The sequence below is a fragment of the Mugil cephalus genome, chromosome 3, assembly GCF_022458985.1.
Source record: "Mugil cephalus isolate CIBA_MC_2020 chromosome 3, CIBA_Mcephalus_1.1, whole genome shotgun sequence".
Taxonomy (NCBI): Eukaryota; Metazoa; Chordata; class Actinopteri; order Mugiliformes; family Mugilidae; genus Mugil; species Mugil cephalus.
This window is the reverse complement of record NC_061772.1, coordinates 28,119,543-28,139,741: the sequence shown is the minus strand read 5'-3', so window position 1 is coordinate 28,139,741 and position 20,199 is coordinate 28,119,543. Positions and strand designations below refer to the sequence as shown.

General features: G+C 38.7%; 3 protein-coding genes across 3 annotated transcripts; 1 reads left to right on the top strand and 2 right to left on the bottom strand.

The window, feature by feature from the left end:
* Positions 1-290: 290 nt before the first annotated feature.
* On the bottom strand, positions 291-8,228 carry aph1b (APH1B gamma secretase subunit). Its single transcript, XM_047581320.1, has 6 exons — positions 7,937-8,228; positions 5,793-5,963; positions 4,209-4,282; positions 3,700-3,822; positions 3,432-3,559; positions 291-1,800 (listed from the first exon to the last, which is right to left on the bottom strand). The coding sequence occupies exons 1-6, from the start codon at positions 8,047-8,049 to the stop codon at positions 1,633-1,635; spliced, it is 777 nt and encodes a 258-aa protein (XP_047437276.1). The 5' UTR covers positions 8,050-8,228; the 3' UTR covers positions 291-1,632.
* A 638-nt stretch (positions 8,229-8,866) lies between these two features.
* LOC125005763 (troponin I, fast skeletal muscle-like) lies at positions 8,867-12,030 on the bottom strand. The gene is given in 6 exon segments (XM_047581321.1): positions 8,867-9,068; positions 9,174-9,355; positions 9,780-9,873; positions 11,105-11,233; positions 11,810-11,846; positions 12,020-12,030. Coding segments are annotated over 6 exon segments (537 nt in total). The 5' UTR covers positions 12,028-12,030; the 3' UTR covers positions 8,867-8,981.
* A 1,817-nt stretch (positions 12,031-13,847) lies between these two features.
* LOC125005722 (serine/threonine-protein kinase pim-2-like) lies at positions 13,848-18,002 on the top strand. Its single transcript, XM_047581258.1, has 8 exons — positions 13,848-13,986; positions 14,099-14,350; positions 14,895-14,989; positions 15,147-15,194; positions 15,267-15,479; positions 16,582-16,762; positions 17,609-17,782; positions 17,875-18,002. The coding sequence occupies exons 1-8, from the start codon at positions 13,950-13,952 to the stop codon at positions 17,964-17,966; spliced, it is 1,092 nt and encodes a 363-aa protein (XP_047437214.1). The 5' UTR covers positions 13,848-13,949; the 3' UTR covers positions 17,967-18,002.
* The last annotated feature ends 2,197 nt before the right edge of the window (positions 18,003-20,199 follow it).

Genomic DNA, 20,199 nt, shown 5'->3' with positions numbered 1-20,199 from the left:
CAATTTACTCATAAATAAACGTATAAATAATATTTATACTGTACATTTCACAGACACAAAGACTTCATCGATTTTATGTTTATGTAACTTTAGCATATTTACCCTTAAGCTAAATTTCATTGTAACTTGTGTGCAATGACGATTAAAGTCCTTGTTCTTGTTCAGCTAACGAGCTAACGAGCTAACGAGCCTCCCTCAGGCCGATGCTCGTTAGCTCGTTAGCTCCAGGTCTGATCAGGTGTGTTCATCCTAGCGTCAGTTAATCAGTAATAACCACAAACCGCAGCAGATTCTGATGGGAATGTCGTTGGTTTATTCGTTTTCGTCATGAACTTAATTGCTGTACAACTTGAAACTGGGACCTGACGAAACAAATCAACAACGTTTTTAAACTTCATCACGAGTGGATGTTTGTGATGCAGCAGAATTGTATAAAATTTAAGTTGAAAACAATCAGTTTGAGATGAAATTGGAGAGTAAATGTTCGTTTCCCCAGAGCGCAACAGCTTCAACAATTATTCTGTTAATGTGGTTTTGAAGAATTATTGTTTAAATTTATTGTTTAAAAACCATATTACACTGACATGTATTTCTACTGTTTTGTTCACTGCTCTTTTTATACTGCAGCACAGTTCACCAGCACCACAAACTACAACCACAAACTGAACATCATAGTCATTTTATTGCAGAGCTGGTTGACTTTTAGCGTCCTAATTAACCGAACCTTGAGCCTGAATCATGTTGTGGAATAAAGTACCAGCACAGAGCAGGACTGGCTAACATCCAGCGCGGCCTGTCGTCTATACAAACTGTACAAGAATTAGGTGCAAAAAGGAAAAACATTCATCGCAAGGACACATCTGACGTCTGCACACGGTAAAAACTAAAACACAATAAAGGCAACGAAGGAAAAAAAAAAAAGATCACTGACTATAAAACATGAGCTAATCCGTGAGGAAGCAGAGAGTCTGTATCACCTCCTACAGCTCGTTATGTTTGTGGCGTTTATCAGTGATTTCTCTACAGTCTGGTTTTACTGTGAGTCCTTCTCAGAGGACGATAAAAACCACAAACATAAAAAAGATTGTTTAATTTAACTCACATGTCCAAGATAACTGGGCTGAAATAAATAAACACCAGCTCTCTGCTCTGCTTCTGTGAATCTGGGTCAGACTGAAGATGGTAAATATCGAGCTAATTAAAAAAAAAAAGAAATCATAATTATATACACTGGTATATTAACCATAAATCAACAGAAAAGCTAAAAATGTGGAAAGGAGGAAGGAGTGCTGCCTCTAGAAATACCTTCTGTATGTTTGTTCATGTGCCTTTAAGAGCATCAGGAAAAACACTATGAGCCAAACAGATATGTTGTTGTTGTTTTTGTTTTAACAGAAACATATTTCTGAGCTGAGATGAATCTAAATAATCTCCATCTTTGTCCCTTCAGTATTTATTTTTTTCCTAAGATGGTGGGACAGCAGATTGACACAAGGCAACGCTCCGTCTTCAGTGTGTGAACTCTGGTGGTCTTTGGATAGAGTCCTGCAGCGCTAAGAGGAGGAGGAGGAGGAGGAGGAGGAGGAGGAGGAGGAGGAGCAGGAGGAGGAGGAGGTGAGGGGCCGTGCTGCGTTATCTGGGCCGGTGGTTGGCCAGCAGGAAGTCCTTGTCTTTGCAGGTGAGGCAGAGTTTGAGGTTCCTGAGCGAGCCGCCGGCCGAGTAGAAGGCCCAGACGCCCATGAGGAAGAGGATGACGTAGGTGGGGACCAGACTGGCAACGTACTCCGGGTTCTGGAACGTCTGCAGGACGAGACGAGACGAGACGAGACGAGACGCACAAGTCAACACAAAAACGATGGCGTCCGTGTGGTTTTGATTCTCTCCTGCCTCATTTCATCTCTGACACTCTGACTGATTGTTAGTCTAACGGTGCATTCCTTGAGTTTCCAAGATGGCCGCCTCATGTGTAAACAAGAATTAGAAGCTCCTGTCATATTCTGTTTATTAGTTCTTCTGATTAATTTTTGTTGCATTAAATTAGTCGTACAGACAATATTTTACCACATATATACGTTGAAATGATGTTACAGTTTAATTTAAGTTTTCCATCTGTTATATGGGAACTACAAGCTCACGTTTTTCTGTTCTATTCTACGTCGCGCTAACAACGGCTAAAAACAATAACCTAATAAAACCAAAACAGAGCCCAACACCACGTGGCAAACTGGGATTAAATGTGTATTTTTTTTCTACAATTAAAACTTTTGAATATTTTTTATACATCTCTGTCTCGTGTGGTCTGTCTTTTAGATTTCACCACCCCTGGTGGTCCGTGGTTTAATTACAAGGGGTCCCTGAAAATAAAACTTTTGAAAAAGATCATACGACATTTATAGAAATAGGATTATTTTACTCAAATGTGACCGAGACCTTTATCTACCTAAACTACAGAGGGTAACAGGACTTTTCTCTAATTACATCTGTTTCATAAGAGTGATTTACTGTATTTTATTAAGAGATCTCGCTCATTATTCAAAGTTTCTGCAGGACGCTGTTAATAATGTATCACGATCTTTCATATTATGAGGCCCGTACCCTTTCAGTGGGCATACATACTTATCCATTTCTTAATAATGCTCTTATTGTGAAACATCTGCAGGAAGGTCATTTCCTGAATCCTCTCATTAGAAGTTTTGCTAAACTAGGTTAGCACAACAAAACTTGTGAGACTGTGCAACGAGATTAATCCACATGCAGTGGAGATCCAATATATGACGTAGGAGCACCGTCACACCTCAACTCCATCTCCAGAAGCCGGGTAGTTACTGATGCAACAGTGCACAACTATAAATGCTGAACGTTCACAATGTATGACGTAGATTCTTTGCAGAGGTTTAACTCTTATATTCTGTTTGGGTCAAATGTGCAAATGTGTAAAAAGTCCATTTTCCTGGTTTTTATGGGGACAAGGCTTCATGATATCCTCATGGACACATATTTTAAACACAACAAAAGAATTTTTCATCATTTTAGTAAATTCTGAAAGTCTCTAAAAAAGAATTATGAATCCATGGATCATAGAAAATGTTTTATGTTGCTCCGTAGATCAAATTTGGATCAATTTATACTCTTACTTTTAGATGAAAATGAGTAGTATATTCAAAGATAAAAGGACTATTGAGCCAAAAAAATAACATTTAATACAGTGCTGACGTGATTATGAATGAATAACAAGTTAGATATGAGGGGAAAACAAAACTAGATGATAAACATAGTTTTTTGTCAAATTTTTGCTGGATTAAGTCAATTCTGAATCTTGAGGATTAAACTACACTTTACTTCTCTCATAAACAGAGATTCCTTCTGTGTTTGGTAACCGTGAGCTTCATCTGTGTAGTTGAATTAGAATTAGATGAAGTAGAAACACTCACCAGACAGGACACGACGAGGTGAGAGGTGACGACGGCGGCCACGGCCCACCAGCGCTTCTTCTCGCAGGCGTCAAAGAAGACGACGCCCCAGAACATGTGCAGCAGGATGATGGCCATCGTCATGAAGGCTGGAAGAAAGATTTACCAGTTCACTACGTTTCCCAGAATGCCTCTGGACGAAACGCCAGCGCCAGGAAATCACGAGTAAAACCGCTAAAAAATGAAAGCCTCGGCTGTTTTGGTGATGAAAACCAGAACCCATGGGTACCTGAAGACAGGAAGTAGTGCTGAGAATCTCCGCGGATCCCCACGGTGCCCGGCCCCACAGAGTCAGCCAGGATGTTGACCACGGAGAAGGCGCCGCTCATGAAGCCAAAGCCGAGGCCGGACACTGAAAAGAGACGGGAACAGAAAACTGGAATCAGTACGAGCTCTGTGAGAAAGTGTCGTGATGTCTGAATGAAGAGATGAAGTAGGGACCCCAAAAACCGTTGGCAAAGACAGAGCTGACTCGTATTATGTAGAAGTGGGTGGAAAAAATAGGTTCTTGAATAGAAAATTCTGATTCAATCGATTTTCTGTCCGGCTTCAGACAGAAAAAAATCTATGAAATTAGTCCATTAGTGAGGAGGATACAAAGCATGAAAGGAGCTACAACTCTGTGATAAAAAGCAGCTAAAAAACAGGTGCTAGTATCAAAGAGAATGAAGAGATAAGTGGTTATTAAGGATCCTGATTTAATCCTGGGTGAACAGTAGTAGTGCGGACTAACTGTACCGTAGGCGAGCTGCCGTATGGAGATGGGCATGGTTTCCTCCTGACTGAGCGCGAGGAGGCCTTCATTGGCTTTCCTGCACAAAAACACAACAAAACAAAACAAAAACACACACACACGGGACAGTTTTAGTTCTTTTAGTTCACCGTGTGCTGGAAACAAGAACATCAACAGGAAATATATGTGTCATTCAGTGGAAGACGATCCGAGCGGCAACAAAAGATGAAAACTGGGACAGACACAGCTTCACAGATCATAACGTCTGATATTCATTACAAGAAGAAGGTCGACAGTGAAACCAGTGAAAGTACCTGTGACCTGTGATTTTAGACATTAAAAAAGTAAAATAGTTATTTTATGAGTCGTTCCTGTAATAATCCACTTACTAAATCCTTACAAATTCCTAAAAAGGTCCTAAAAAATCCTTTTTATTTCCAGATAACACAAATAAACTGTAAAGTTATTGTAAATCTGTGCACCTTCTGATTAGCCGTAATAGAGGGCTCCAATTAAACTATTTAGGTGGAATAACAACAGATAATGACAGAGGCTGATTGACCTGAGCACCATTATTAAATTTATCTGATTAACTCCCATTGTTGTTATTGTGCAGAGTGAAAAACGCCCATGTTCTGAGATCTGCTCTGAGAAAATATCTACTCACACGAGTATTATAATGAAAACAACGTGAGACTCAGCAGTAAAACACACTTAAATAACTAAAGCTGTAACTAAATAACCCAAAGGAATGCTTTGAAAATGGTAATAAAAGGTATGACAACAGCGGCGTGGTCTTATAACCTCCTGAGACCATACGTCCTCATATGGGGACATGAACTTTTCTGCTTCATTTATCCTCATAACTAGACACTAGTTTGTGTAAAAATGTGACACCGAGCATTTCGGCGAATTCATTCTGCAGCCGATCACGTAAGAAAAGTACAAAAATGTGCAAAACCTCATCAGATTTTACAGTTGAAACTTGTTTATTTACAATATGACAAACAAACTTAACAAATTCTATCAATAGTGACGAGATATAACTTCGTTAATTAGCAAATACCCGTTTGAGGAAATTGGAAATTCATTATTTGCATTTCTATCTTTGCACAGCCATGTTCAGTTTTATATTTTGTTACATACTGGTGACTTTATAATAATATACAGTGAAATAATAATCCCTGTGTCCACATATGAGGACATGATTTATTTATTTTTTTTTGTTGTTGCAAAAAACACTTCCTGATCAAAGATGATGCTTAGTTCTTTTAATTAAAAATGCATCCAAGCTTAAGTTCAGGTCTCAGGAGGTTAAAGAAGCATCAGTACAGATACACGCTGTCAGTTTAAACATCAAGGCTTGTAAACTATGTTGTATTTATGTCAAAATCAGACATTATTAAAGGTGAAAACACAACATGATAAGATAATTATTAGTGGATTTATACCCTGAAAAGTAAAACTTTAGCGGCCTCTAGTGGACGGTGACGCTCAGTAACATTAGCAATGATTGTATCTTATATTCCACATGGAAACTTCCCACTGACATTGGGTTAAGCTGCCAAAAGCGTGAGTCAGAGTCTTACTTCAGGAGCTTGTAGTAAGCGAAGCGGAAGGTTTCCTGCAGCAGGACGCACAGCACCACGCCGAAGATGAGCAGACCTTTCTGCTGCGCCTCGCTCTCCTTGTTACTGATCTGCACCGAGATGAACCACACCAGGGAGGACAGCAGCAGAGACACCAGCCAGAAAAACGCCCTGAGAGGATTTAAAAAACGCAAATGAACTACAGCCAATAACCAGCTGGAACATATGGTCTGTGCATGAGAGGAAATAATTCAGGAAATAATCAGCTGACGGCTAAGAAGTAAGTAAGAGTCACAAATCATCACACAGATCTGGCCTCGTCCGCATTGTGCCGATCAGCTGAGGTGAATATGTAAAATGAGACGATCCTTCCATGAGTCCTTTGAATTTCATTGTTTTGTTCCCTTTTAACAGGAAGAAACCGTGAGCAATAGCAGCTCTTATACAGGACCAGAAAACATTTCGTTCCAGAGTCAAGTCAACAATCGGCTGAAAAAGTCCTTCAAAGTCACAAATTACAACTCTGAAGTAGGCAACATCCACAGGTTTTGGAAAGTATGTCTTAAAAAAATGACATAAATGTTTATTTCACAATCTCTGGTGTTGTTTGAAGACATGTCACTGCTTGTAGTTCTGACATAAGCAGATGCCAGATCTGAGGAAAGTAAGACAAGAGTTCATTTGTTTTTATAGTGTAATTATTGACCCATCTATTGGCAAAGTCTAGGAGCCCCATGGTTGGTGTTCAGTTCACCAATCAGAAAACCAACAAAGAGTCAATTGTCATGCAGCGCTGCAACTAATGATGATTTAGGTTTTGTGTAGCCTGCAGATTATCTGCTTTTAATCAAGGATTGCCTCTGTCTATAAAATGGATAAATATAAACAGCTTTGTTAATAACAGTAGTCTAAAAGTCAGACTAAAAATAAATAAAATTTCAGTTCTAAGAAGACGAGTGGGAAGTTGAGATTTAAATAGGAAACTCTGTGGGTAAAATCCTTCAAGAAAATTGCTCAACTTGTTTCTGTAAGAACCTGGTTCAACCTCAACTTCCCTAAGAACTGAAGAAGCTACTCGGACGAGCGGTGAAACATCTTCTCAAAAACTCTAAAAGTCCAGTGGCCTTTTTGGAAATAAACCTTCACACACAACTGAGATTCTGGTCTTTTTTGTTTATTGATAATTCATTCAATAAACCAACGCTGCCCTTTTCTTTAGGGCTTCACTCCACAGTGAATCACTGACTTCTTTAGATGCCATTAATCACGGCGTATAAAAGCAGCCGGCCAGTCAGAAAAGATACACATCAAACCCACCATTATCCCACTGTAAATGTTGTTATTGTTGTATATACAGCCTATATATTTGTTTATGGTGAGTAAGTATATGTTTACGATTGTATTTCATTTCTTTTTATGCAACAAAGATACTTAGCCATAAAGTATTATCTGATTCTGATAATACAACACATGCAGCTAATTAACTGAATGTTTTTTGCCTTTAAAATTACTTTTGAAAGTCCACGTTATGTATCGGTTGCCTTTTCTGATCCGGTTTCAAGTGACTGAGGAACTAAATCCGTGCAGCCCGTTAAGCTATTCGTGCAGACATGACTTGTTCCATTATCGGACACAACAATAACTCAGGGGCTGCTATTGTTAACGTATTTTTCTCTTACGTCGGTTGTGTAACATGATGCCTCCAGAATAAAGTTTTCATCATAAGCATGAGGGAAAACAACTGCAAACAAATCTACTGGGAATTTAAGTTTCCCACCCATCAGTAAGTTAGCAAAGCTAAGCGCTAGCTTGGACTTAAACCAACCGAGCAGGATGTGTCAAGTTGGCCTATATGTGTTTTAAGTTGGTGCATACACCAGAGTTTAAACACCAAATACTCTGCAGCTGAGGGAAAATAAAGAAAAATACACCAGAGCAGGAAGACGTCCAAAAATGGAAGCTAATAGTAGCTTTGCTAACTAGCTAATGAGTCGCTAATAAGGCTAGCTAGCAAGAGAGCTAGCTGTGGTAAATATATAGTGTTTTATCGGATTGAACTCAAAACTACCGGCAATATACCCAAGTTATCATAAATATGAGTCACTTGTCAGCTGATATGACGAATAATAGCTTTATTTTCTCACCCTGCGATGAGGAAAATGACCCTGAGCGGCTCCCTGGCGATGGTAAACAGGAAGAGAGCGATGGCCGGGCCGAAAGCGATGAAGGTGCAGCCGAAAAACACCGCCGCCGTCATTGTGTCTCTTCACTGGGGGAGGAAACCTGTGTCCCGAAGCGGCTCGATACGACGATACGACCCGATAAAAGCTGATACACAGATGTTTTTATTTAAAGTTCCACTAACTGCAGCCTCCTGCTCTGTTGTTCCTGCTCAGGCTCATTCACTTCCACCCATATGGGTCACGTGACGTCACATGACCTCACGTCACCAGACAATAAAAAAAAACTTTATTGCAAAATTAAATAGTTACAATAACGGAAATAAACTTGACCTATATTGTAAAACTTTTTAAAATAGATCATTATAAAAAAATATTACATAGTAAAATAGTGTTTAAATATGTTTACTTTCACGTGCGGAAGCAGAAGCTAAAAGTAGCTCAGCCCTTAGCTACTTAGCTAATAGCTAATAATAATAATAGTCCACTTGGTTATTCATTACTATTTTTGGCAATTGTGTTCCTCTATACCACACTGGTAAAAACTAGGACTGCAAATAGAAATCATTACATAAACAGGCACAAACTTTAATTTAATTTATGCACATAAATATAAAAATGTAATGCTAAATATTTTATAAAACATTTAGATTTACATTCAATGGGGGATGATGGAAGAACAGTAGAATAAGAACTGATTAGAGAATTGTTTTCAAAAGAATTTCAAATCCCATTGTTTTTTAATATCCAAATCCTTCTAAAAATTCAACACAGATTATTAAATATCCATTGACTTTGAGGTAATTTTATCTTTTTAAAGCCTGTTTCTATTTTACAATTAGTTTCCGTCTCTATATTTGTAGTTAATTATATCTCAAATGATATGCCACCAAACACACGAAAACACTATTTATTCTCTTTATCATTTGTACAGATGTAAAACAACGTGGACTCATATAACAGACAGAAACTAATGACGCTGATCAACATCAGAACAACCCGCTGACGTTTAAGATTCTGTCTCGAACATCTTCTTCCTGCCGTCCATCCCGGCCTTGTCTTCGATGTTCTTCCTCCAGTCGCCTGTTTGCTTCTCCTGAGAGAAACAGCAGCAGCAGATTTGTTCAGTTAAAATAAAAACCTCCACGTTTATATTATTGTCGCGCTCTAAACGTCCTGCAGCTTCTAATATAACACCCACCTCCTCTTTCACCTCCTTCTTGACCTGCTTCAGGTTGGCTCTCAGGTCCATGGACACCTTGTGCTTGGAGCCCAGCAGCGCGGCCAACATGGCGTCGGCCGACATCCGCACCTTCTTCAGGGCCGGTTTCTTAAACTTCCCCTTCAGGTCCTGAACCTTCGTCTTCAGTAGTCATAACGTTACTCTTGGACAAGATAACACTAGTTACTAAACTCTGTGTACAGTGTCAATTCAAAATCAAAAACAAATAAATTTCCTGTCTTACTTTGTCTCACATTATATTATAACATTGAGCTGACATTTTCTCTGAAGCTGCAACTCATACACTGTTTAGTAATTTATAAAATTAGAGCACATAATAGAAAAATTGGACAATCAATAAAATAACTTAAAAGTTAAAGAAAGCAGGGAAACAAAATAAATAAATAATGAGAATTAAAATAAAAGATACAAATCAAAGAAAGCAGGGATGGATTATGAATTTGCAATGCACAGTCAGTCCAATAAAAGATGTATTGTTTGTTTCTTGAGTGAATTGACCCTGGTGCAGTTTCTGATGTGAGGTGATGAGGAGTAAAACCCGGGAGAAGAATCGGGACAGAGGACGAACCTCCTTGTTGGACTTTGCCACTTTCGCCTCCATGTCGTATCGCTCCTCGTCCACCAAGTCAATCTGCTTGTGCAGTTTCCGACACAACTCCTGTTAATGAAAAAGAAGGAAAAAATGAGAGTTCAAAATCCATTCTCTGAATATTCTGTGGTGCAAAAGCCAGATTTTCTATCTCCAACTCTGTATTTGAATGTAACGTGTGCTCTAAATTCTTAAAATAGTTGATAATTGTCTGTATGTTGCACATTTCATTTTATTTTATTGTTCATTTTAACTCATATGTCTTCAAAGAAAAAACTTTAAAATTCTTTTTTTTTTTCACCTTACATTGATTTGCTTATTGGGTCATTTTACTTTATGTATTTTTTCAAATATTTTTTTTTTTAAAAAATAACATTTTTTTTTTTTTTTTTTTTTTTTTTTAATGTGCTGTAGTTTTCATGTGCAGTTGAGATGAAATGCCTTCCCTGTTGTTCATAATATTTGTGGTGTAACATCATACTAATCCTTCTTGGCAGTGACAGCTGGACAGTAAGAGGACAAGAATGCAGAGTCTTATCTGAACTAAATTTAGAAGCAGAGAAAACAGTGAAAAGTGTCTCTGGTGGATTTTACTGGACTACGGCTCCTAATAAAAAGAACAACGGCATTTGTCGTAAATTTATATATATATATAATATCATTTGTTGCCTCCTGAGACCCTGCGTCCTCATATGGGGACATTAAAGTTTTAGGTTTAATTGCAGCTTATTCTGCTTCATTTAAACCCAGAGTCTTTATATTTAGTCTGCCAAGGTTAAAACTTATGTATTTATGCTTCTTAATGTTTCTAGTTTGATATGATGTTCACATTTAACAAATCAGCAATTTTTGCTTGTACTTGTTTGAGGACATTGGGTCTGTTCAGGTATTAAAATAAACAGTTTTATATTCTGTCAAACACATTGGTGACTTTGTTATAATATAAATAATTAAATAATCCCAGTGTCCACATTTAGCTTTTAAATGTCTTAGGTCCTACTGGTCCCAAATACTGCAGAGAAATTTAAAAACGCATAGAAAATAAAAGCTCAGCTCTCAGGAGATTAAACACTGGATTTCTATTCTCCAGTTTATTCTTATTAATATTAACAATTAATGACGTGTTCAGACGTTAGAGACGTTAAAAACTTTCCTAATCAGCCATGTTTGTGTAAACTGTGCAGTGAACAAATCCTCCATGTGTAGACGATGTAGATGGTGCAGATGGTGCAGATGGTGTAGATGGTGCAGATGGAGGGTGTAGATGGTGTAGATGGTGTAGATGGTTTAGATGGTTTACCTGGAGCTCCTGCATGCAGCCCGGGATGGAGAGCGCGGGGCAGTTCTCGTTCATGAACTCCATCTTCTCCCTCTCGGCCTCCTGCGCCTCCTCCTCCAGCATCGCCAGCCCGATCTGCAGCAGGAGGCTCTGAGGGGAAGAGGAGGGATTCTAATGTCAGACCAAGGCGTTGGATACCTGTTGCCTCACTGGGTTATTGGACATCGGTATAAGAGTCTTGATCCATAGCTCCTTGGTCTTCTTTCTGGAAGCTGCCTGATCTTAATAAACAGCCAACAACTTGATATATAAAAATAAAACCATCTAGTTTTGTAAATATTAAGACGATAAACTGACCAGAATAAAAAAAAAAGCTGAAGTAGGTCACGAACTGACTAGATGATTACGCGCTTTGTTAAATATTCTAGTGTCAAGATCAAGACCAGTGAATGAATGAATGAATGAATGAATGAATGAATGTATCTGCTGTGATGCTTTAGATATATATATATATATTTATTTATTTATTTTTAAATTAACAGTCTGGACAGGGAGAGAAGAGTGAGTTATTATGGAAACTCTAAATAACATGAAAAAGATGAATTAAACAAAAAAATAAAAAATAAATAAATAAATCTAAGATTCTCCATGTTATTCTTATTTAATAAAATTAGCTGCTTTTGTGAAAGGTGCATTTATGGTGGAAATAGTTCAGTTTAACTCTACCTTGAGATGATTCCTCCGACTCAGCGACATCTTTTTTCTTTACAGAGAAACAAACAAAGAGGAGAATGTGATTATTAAAGTATATATATATATATTTATATATATATATATATATATATATATATATATATATATATATATATATATATAATAATATATATATACATATATTTGTAAGTTCACAAAGTTGCTGCTAGAGTCAGGACTTACTCTGCCATCCTGGCTGCCTGCTGCCGTCAGACGAGGAGGGAGGTGAATGGAGAAGCCTCCTCTCTCCGGTCTCTTTATAGATGTTGGTGCAGTTGTCTTCAGGAGCTTTGGTTCAAACGGAGGCAGCAGGGTCGACGGTGACAGCTGCAGCCGGGAACAAGCACTTCAGGAATTTACTTCTGGAAGCATCTTTGGACAATGTGGAACCACGGAGAGGCCTCTGCACCGTTTTAGTTCAGTTTTTAGTTTTACAGGGTAAAAGAAAATCAACTTCTATATATTTCAATTCCTAGGTATCAACAAACCCATTAAAACAGGAGCTTGGAGGTTTAAGAGTAAAAATAAAAAACTTAAAATACATAATTTATTGACATTTTATGTTTATGTGTTGATGAGCACTGGGTTTATTTTAACCATGTGTAATCCTACTGCACTAGTTCACCAAATGCGTGTTAATCCGCAGCTGAAAATAGTTCCTGGCGCATTCAAAACCAACGTCCTCCTGTCAGAGTTTCTCCAGATGTTTTAGGAAATCATCAAATGATTTCTTTTGTTCTTGTTTGTTAGGAATTAATTGTATTAACTTATTGATGAATACACTTGTTTTGGTTAAGAACTTGTTTGAGTCATTTCAATAAATCCAAAATAATCTAAAGAGGGAACAATTTAGTATTGCACTAATACTGTTTGTTTGAAATGTTTAAGTTGTTGTCCAGCCACCACACAGAAGAAAACTGTATCACCTCTAATGTCGTCCTGTGAAGTCAATAAAAGCTGCTTTTTTTCTGTTTCCTCTGAGTCAGCTCAGCTGTAGAGGAACAGCTGACTGCTCCCTTCATCTGTCTGTGTCTGAGTGAATGGGACCTCAGCAGAGATTAGATGAGATTAGTATATATACACTACCAGTTAAAAGTTATAGAACAGCATCAGTCTCCTCTGGTATAGTTGGTCCAAGCTTCATCCTACATCAAGATAATGACCCAAAACTTTAGTCCAAGCTCTACCAGAACTACCTCAGCATAAAAACTAGATGGAAAGCTTGAAAACATGGAGAGGACCATGGCCCAGTCTCTAGACTTAACCATGACTGTTCATGATGACTGCAGAAGTGAAGCAAACTCCTCAAACAGAAAAATTCTGGAGACTCTGTGAAATTTGATTTCCATTTTAGAAAGAAAGAACAAAGATGGTTACTGTGATGAGTCCAATGTTTAGAATAGATTTTGATCGAATCTGATTGAATCTTTTTTTTTTCTTTTTTAAGAAATTGAAGGGAATTCATAAATAATCCTACATATTTATGAATCTGTTTTTTATTTGTTTATCATGTGACACGATGCTTTGGTTGCCTAATTTCTATTTGTGTGGTTTGTTTAATACAGTGTCACCAGAACCAACGGCATCGTTCCAGCCATGACACAAACATGTGTAAATAAAATAAATAAATAAAGTGACTTTTATGTCATAATCAGCAGCTCATATAATCAACCTCACTATATTTTAATAATTACTTAATTACTAATGCTAGCATAGCAAGCAGAATAGCAACACTAAAGTCATTTCCTGATTATTTGTTTAAATTTTTGTTCATTTTGAAAGTAAAATTAATTTTTTTTTGTATAAACTAGGCCTAATGATGCCAGTGCTCTGGAGAGTTGCATTCACACTCATTTACAACGAGCAGGTCTTTGGACCATGGGAGGAAGCCGGAGAACATGTAAAGGCCCCAATCAGTCCATGGATTCATTGGAACACTCATTTACTTGCTCATTAACATATTTTGGAACTCTCCATTGTGATGTCACTAGGAACATTCCATGTTCCACACCTTCACATCTACACCCTGAGATACTCACGCTGGCTTTACACTCACACATTTCAACATTTCAGCGTTTAATACGCCACGAACAAAAACACCAAACGGGGGAATATGACTCGGAACTCTCCCGCCATGAAAAGAGGTCGAGGTAACTGAGAAATCCAGGCATAATCCGTCTAACTCTTAACAAGAATCTAAATATTAAAAGTTTAGTTTGCACCTTCAGACCTTTTCCCCATCTCATTTGTTCTCATTTGTAGATTCCAGTACAGAACAACAAAGTGCCACCTCCTCAAACGATCTCAAGGGAGCTAAAGGGAAGGCCGTCGGAAAGAAAAGGACGAGGGTGGCCGAGCTCGCCGAACCCCGCACCAGCTCAGAGGACGGCGGCGGCCTGAGAGGACAGAATAGGAAAATCCAAGAGGACGGGGAGGGTCCTCTGAAGAAGACAAAAAAGAGGAAACATCTCGTCCTCGAGGAGTCAATATCTACTTCAGCAGATCCTGTTGCAGGTGGGATGATTGGGTCAGGTTAAGGGCAAGACTTTTGTTATCACCCGAAACAACATTGACAGAGCAATATCTGTTTCTAAAACCAGCTGCATTTGTCCAACACAATCCAGAAAGTTTATTGTGGATTCTTTGGTGGAAGCTAGTTCAAGCAAAACTAGACATCAAGGTCTGTGGATTGTCCAACAGGGACGAAGTCAGGTCAATTCACCTTCGTCATATATCGGTAGACAATGGAGAGTCAGAGAGAGATATTCGAAATTCAGAACAAATAAAACCTAAACTATCTGCAATTGTAGTAGCAGGACTCTCACACCCTGTGAGTCTCAAGAACCCCAAACATTTAAAGAAACTAGCTTTGGTTTCTCTTCTTGCTAATGTCTTCCTTTGAATCAAAATTAACTAAATCCAAGACGGAGAGGATGGCACAAATGTCCGAAGAGGTCAGTGGGAAGCTGATAATCTTCAGGTTTAAAGTGTCAACTGAATATTTATCACACCACGTCCCTCACAGTTGCAGCAAAACCAAGTATTTGTGTCTTTTCAGCTGAATTTGAGGCCAAATACGAGCAGCAGGAACCGCTTGGCAAAGGAGGGTGTGGATGTGTGTTTGCAGGCTTTCGCAGAGCAGATAATCTTCCTGTAAGTCGCACATATCCCACAAACAAAGATGTGGGAAATAAGGTTGTTTACATGCCTTTCAAGACCTTTGAAAATACACTATTTTGATTTGATGCAGATATCCGATAAGGTGGCCTATGTGATGTTTACTAACCATATATCTGTTTGTGTCTCCCAGGTTGCTATCAAACACATTGCAAAGGATAAAGTTTACTGCAAGCAAGTGGTGAGTGTTGACACCTGCTGACACCTGCCACGTAGCACGTTTGCCGTCTCACATCCTCCAATTTGGTTTCAGGACAAGAACGGGAGGCAGCTCTCCTCTGAAGTTGCCGTCATGTTGAAGCTTGCAGCTGGAAGGAGAAGCTCCGTGCCGGCGGTCGTGTCCATGCTGGACTGGTACGACCTGGACGATGAGCTGATCCTGGTGCTGGAGAGACCGGTTCCCTCCCATGACCTGTTCAGACACATCGAGGTCAACGGAGGCTCGCTGCAGGAGGAGGAGGCCAAGGTAGGATCCTTGCAGGCTTCGGGAAGGAAGTGATACCACAATAAATCCACATTAGCACCGGAGAACTGGCTTTGGGACCAACCTCCAGAAGTTGGTTCATCATGGAAGTTAATTAAGGTCTTTAACAAAATACTGCATTTGCTAATTTGTTCCAAGAAAAACTGGCCTGTGGATTATTCAACTGGGAGCCCTAACCCTAACCTTAACTCTAACTCTAACCCTAAGTCAATTCAATTCACCTCCATCGTTTTGGTGTGGAGATTAAACTGAGAGGGATTCATTTGAGTGAAAATGTGCAGCTATTATTCTTCATGATATGAGACCTTCAGATAAACTATTGCATGAAATGAACTATTGCAATTATTGAAGAAAATCCTTGTTAGGAATCCTGCTGTGTATTTGTCTTCTGATGGTTTTTATAAAACACAATGAAAACACAAGGTGAAGAGAAGAACTGAAGGGTTTGAGGTTTCAAAAGTTCAGGCTTGTAGAAAAGTAAAAAGCTTTTGTTTATTATTATACAAAGATTTATTGGGCAACTTAAGCCTTACTTTCTTCGACAAAGCACCACGTTTGTCAGTTTGTTCCAACATAAATCGACAGCAAAGCCTGTGGATTATCTAACAGGGACAAAGTCAATTTAATTCTCCTCCCTCGTTTTCTTGTGGAGATTAAAGTCTCAGAGAGAGATATTTAAAAGCCTGAACAAATAAAACCCAAACTGTCTGTAATGGTTGAGTATAATGCTGCATTGTAAGAGTCAGAGGAACCCAAAGAAACAAAGTTTGGATGCATTCATTTGAAAAGACTGGAGAAAAAGTGTCAAAAAGCCAAGAATGTCTTTAGATTGACCCATTTTTAATTTTTTTATTTCAGTAACTTTCTATGTTAGTTTATGATTAGCCTTGTTGATGTCAGTCAAATGGATTTTACCTGGATCCAAAACGCTCATGTTTCCAGTGGAAACATGAGTCAGAACCAAAAACCGAAGCCTTTCGGGTTTTAACAGTTGGGTTTTTAGGTCTGTAGATTAATCAGGTGGCTCAATCACACAAAATAAAAGCAAAAAAGACAAATCAAACTTCGGCCTGTCTCATCCCAGGTCATACTCAGACAACTGGTGATCGCCGCCAAAGATCTTCAGGGAAAATGCATCTTTCACCGGGACATAAAGATCGAGAACATTCTGATCGAGACCGGTTCAGACGTCCCACAAGTTCGCATTATCGACTTCGGACTGAGCTGCTTCACGAAGCAGAGGTCTTTTTACCGCACGTTCTACGGTAAGATGTTTGTATGAAGACTCCTAAAAATACTTCAAATCTGAGGTCAGTGGGACAAAAGTAGGAGCTTCCCAGTTCTGTTGCATCCCTCCATTAAATGTCACAATTATTTCCACTGATTCGTTTGTAATCTGGAAATCTGAGAAGAAACAAGAAGCTGAACCATCTGCAAAATTATAGGATTTTATGTTGTTGAGCTTCAGCCATTTGTTAATTATATATTTAAATGTCTAATTTAGCTCTTGGGAAACCAGGTGGACATGAGTGATTTGACTAAACACTCTAATCTACCAGAATACCATCTGTTGTCAGGTTTTTGGGGCAGTGTACACCAGTCAAAAACTTTAAAACAGCATCAGTTTCCTCTGGTATAGTTGGTCAGAGCTTCATCCTACAGCAAGATAATGACCAGAAACTTTAGTGCAAGCTCTACCAGAACTACCTCAGGATAAAAACAAGATGGAAAGCTTGAGACCATGGAGTGGACCATGGCCCAGTCTCTAGACTTTAACCCCATGGAGCTGGTTTGTGATGAACTGGACAAAAGAGTGAAAGCAAACTGGGAAGAACTCTCTGAAAAATATTTGATGTGTGTTCACAAACACAAACCTCTTTGTCTGATGTTAGATCAGACAAAGAGGATTACTGTGATGAGTCCAAAGTTTAGAACATATTTTGGGTTATATATTGATCCCATCAGTTGTTTGGTCCATGTTTTCATTTCAGAGTAAAAGGAGACGTTACACTGAATTAAACTATTCTAAATCTTTTGACCGGTGCTGTATATGTACATAATGAGGGGCTACGAACACATGTTCTTATTATATCTGTGTTTCTTTTTTTCAGGTACATCTGAACACACCCCTCCAGAGTGGTTCAGTCGCAGCAGCTACACCGCCGGGCCCACCACCGTCTGGCAGCTGGGTGTGGTGATGTTTGAAATGCTCCACAGAAACCAGCCGTTTGAGACCAGGACGTTCTTGAAAAAGAAAACGAGAATCAGGAAGAACCTCTCAGAAGGTAAGAAAGACTCACCTGTTTGTGGACTGATCAGATGGATGGGTCATGGGGTCGCCTTCATCCTCCTTCATCCTCCTTCTTCCTTCCTCCAGATTGTCAGGACGTCTTGACGATGTGTTTGAGCAAAGACCCCAACCAGCGACCGACTCTGGACCAGCTCCTGCGTCACCCGTGGCTCATATAAACTAGTTCCCTCTCTATGACAGAAACATTTATTGCAGAAAAAAAAAGAATAAAAAAAAAAGAAAATACAGCACATGAATGAAACGTACTGACTCGTCTTGATTTGACCATGAGGTTCAAAGGTTTTATTTTCTGAGTGACTCAGCTACAGTGTGATATTTGAAGGTGTATAAAGCAGGTTTCAACACATTTCACCTCCTTCAAAACCAACCAAAGCTCTGAATGAGTGTTTTAGGATGGCTGTAGCGGTCACCTCTTTATTCTTCTTCCTGTCTCCAGATTGTCAGGACGACTTGAGGATGTGTTTGGGACAACAAGTGACAAACGTCAGACTCTGGACCAGCTCCTACGTCACCCATGGCTGAGATAAACCAGCTCCACACACACTTCCTGGACCATCCAAACCTGCTGCCTTACAGCAACTAACACCTGTCTCTCTTTCTTTGACAGACACAACTAAAGGACGTCTGATTTAACGAGACTTCTCCAATGGGACGTTTTTCATCCTCCAGCTTCTGTAAACCTTGGGCTGGGTGGAAGGAGGTGGCAGAATGCCCAGTGAGGTACCAGTATATGAATTAATCCTGTCCCAGCTGTCCCCCAACTTGAGTTTGTTTTGCTCAAAACGTCAGAAGTGGAATTTGAAAAAAAAAGCCCAATTACTCAGAAAATAGACGGACGAAGCTTTCAAACTGAAAATGTTTTCTATGAGGTGTAAAAAGTTGTAGAAGGGCTTCTCAACATTTCATCTGGATTATGTCACATGGATTACGGCACATTTAGTAGACGTTGATCTGTGACACTTTACATTATTTTATATATATCACAACAAATTAAAACAAACTTAGGACCACATAAAGCCTTTGTACAGATTCACAAGAAGAATTTCTGTCAACTTGCAAATGCATCTTGGAAATCTTTGTTTTTTAAACCGACAATAGCTTCTAAATAAAAGTTGTAAGTGACACTGAGCTCAGGGTGAGTGTATGTGCGGCTGGTGGTGAACCACAAAAAGCCTCTCAGCAGCTGTCAGCTCTAAACTTGGAGGATTTATTGCTCTGTAGTTCCCATCGCATTCAGCTGCTCACACTCCCGGGCAGAGAAGAGGAAATATGTGCACACACACAGAAACCTAGAAAGCATCTGCTTTCCTGGTGTATTCAAACAAATATTAGAATAACTGATTGTCTTGATAGACGTTACTGCATTTAGATAAAGTAGGAAAATGGAAATAAATATGTACAGAATTTGTTGTATTTAGGTGCTCGTTTGTTTTTAAATGTAAACTTTGTGCCCTTTTCCCTCTGTTGCATTTTCTAATTCATTTTGTTTACCTGAAATAGCTTGCCTAGCATTTGTGCTTAGATTTGTCTTCATTTATATAAAGTATAGACGTATTATCTTTCTTCTCTAGTTTTTCATCAGTTTTACAAATAAATCCTAAAAGGTCGCATTTGAAATTAATATGTGAGACTAAATTACACTTACTCACCAGTTTATTAGGTACAATAGTAAAACAAAATGCTTTTTAATATAACAGTCCTGTTCAGTTTATGTTGAAAAAACACAAGAAACCTAGTTGGTAATTCAGCTGGTCGCAAATTCAACACATGAGGAGTTAGTTCAGTCTTTAATAGACCAGATCTACACCTGGTAGTTTGCTCCATCTACAGGAGAGGAAGGGGGAAAACATATGAACCCCAACTCTAACCCTACATTATACAAGATAATGTAGTCCAGAATGTATGCATGTATGCATGTATGTATGTATGTATGTATGTATGTATGTATGTATGTATGTAGTATTCATTATTCACTTAAGTTACAGACCTTTTTTCCACAACAAAAATGTATGCATGACACCAGGCTACTTAAAAAAAAAGAAGAAAAAATTAATATATTCTTCCACCGATATAATTTATAATTTGTGCTGTTCTCATTGTGACCATAGACTGTAAAATATAGTGGACGCCACGACAGCTCCTTTAAAGTGAAGCCAAAGCATTTGGAGCTCCCCCTGGTGGCTGTTGGGGATCAGAAATAAAGAAATAAAGAAACTACCTTACTGTTTGACACAATGCTTGTTTCCTCTTGCACTTTATTATTATTACTATAATTAAATGTATTATTAAAATGACTGTTTGTCTTTGTTATCCTGTTCTTCGTATAGAATAAATATTATGTAAATATTCTTCAAATAAAATAAAAAGTAACAAGATGGCGCCACTTGTATC

Bases quoted from the DNA above. Each gene is read 5' to 3' on its own strand.
- aph1b (XM_047581320.1), bottom strand. From the start codon at position 8,049: ATGACGGCGGCGGTGTTTTTCGGCTGCACCTTCATCGCTTTCGGCCCG. The intron at 3,823-4,208 runs GTACAGTTAGTC...GTCTCTTTTCAG, and splicing joins CATACGGCAGCTCGCCTACG to TGTCCGGCCTCGGCTTTGGC. The intron at 1,801-3,431 runs GTGAGTGTTTCT...CTCGTCCTGCAG, and splicing joins ACCTCGTCGTGTCCTGTCTG to ACGTTCCAGAACCCGGAGTA.
- LOC125005722 (XM_047581258.1), top strand. From the start codon at position 13,950: ATGACTCGGAACTCTCCCGCCATGAAAAGAGGTCGAG. The intron at 13,987-14,098 runs GTAACTGAGAAA...TCTCATTTGTAG, and splicing joins CGCCATGAAAAGAGGTCGAG to ATTCCAGTACAGAACAACAA. The intron at 16,763-17,608 runs GTAAGATGTTTG...TCTTTTTTTCAG, and splicing joins TTTTTACCGCACGTTCTACG to GTACATCTGAACACACCCCT.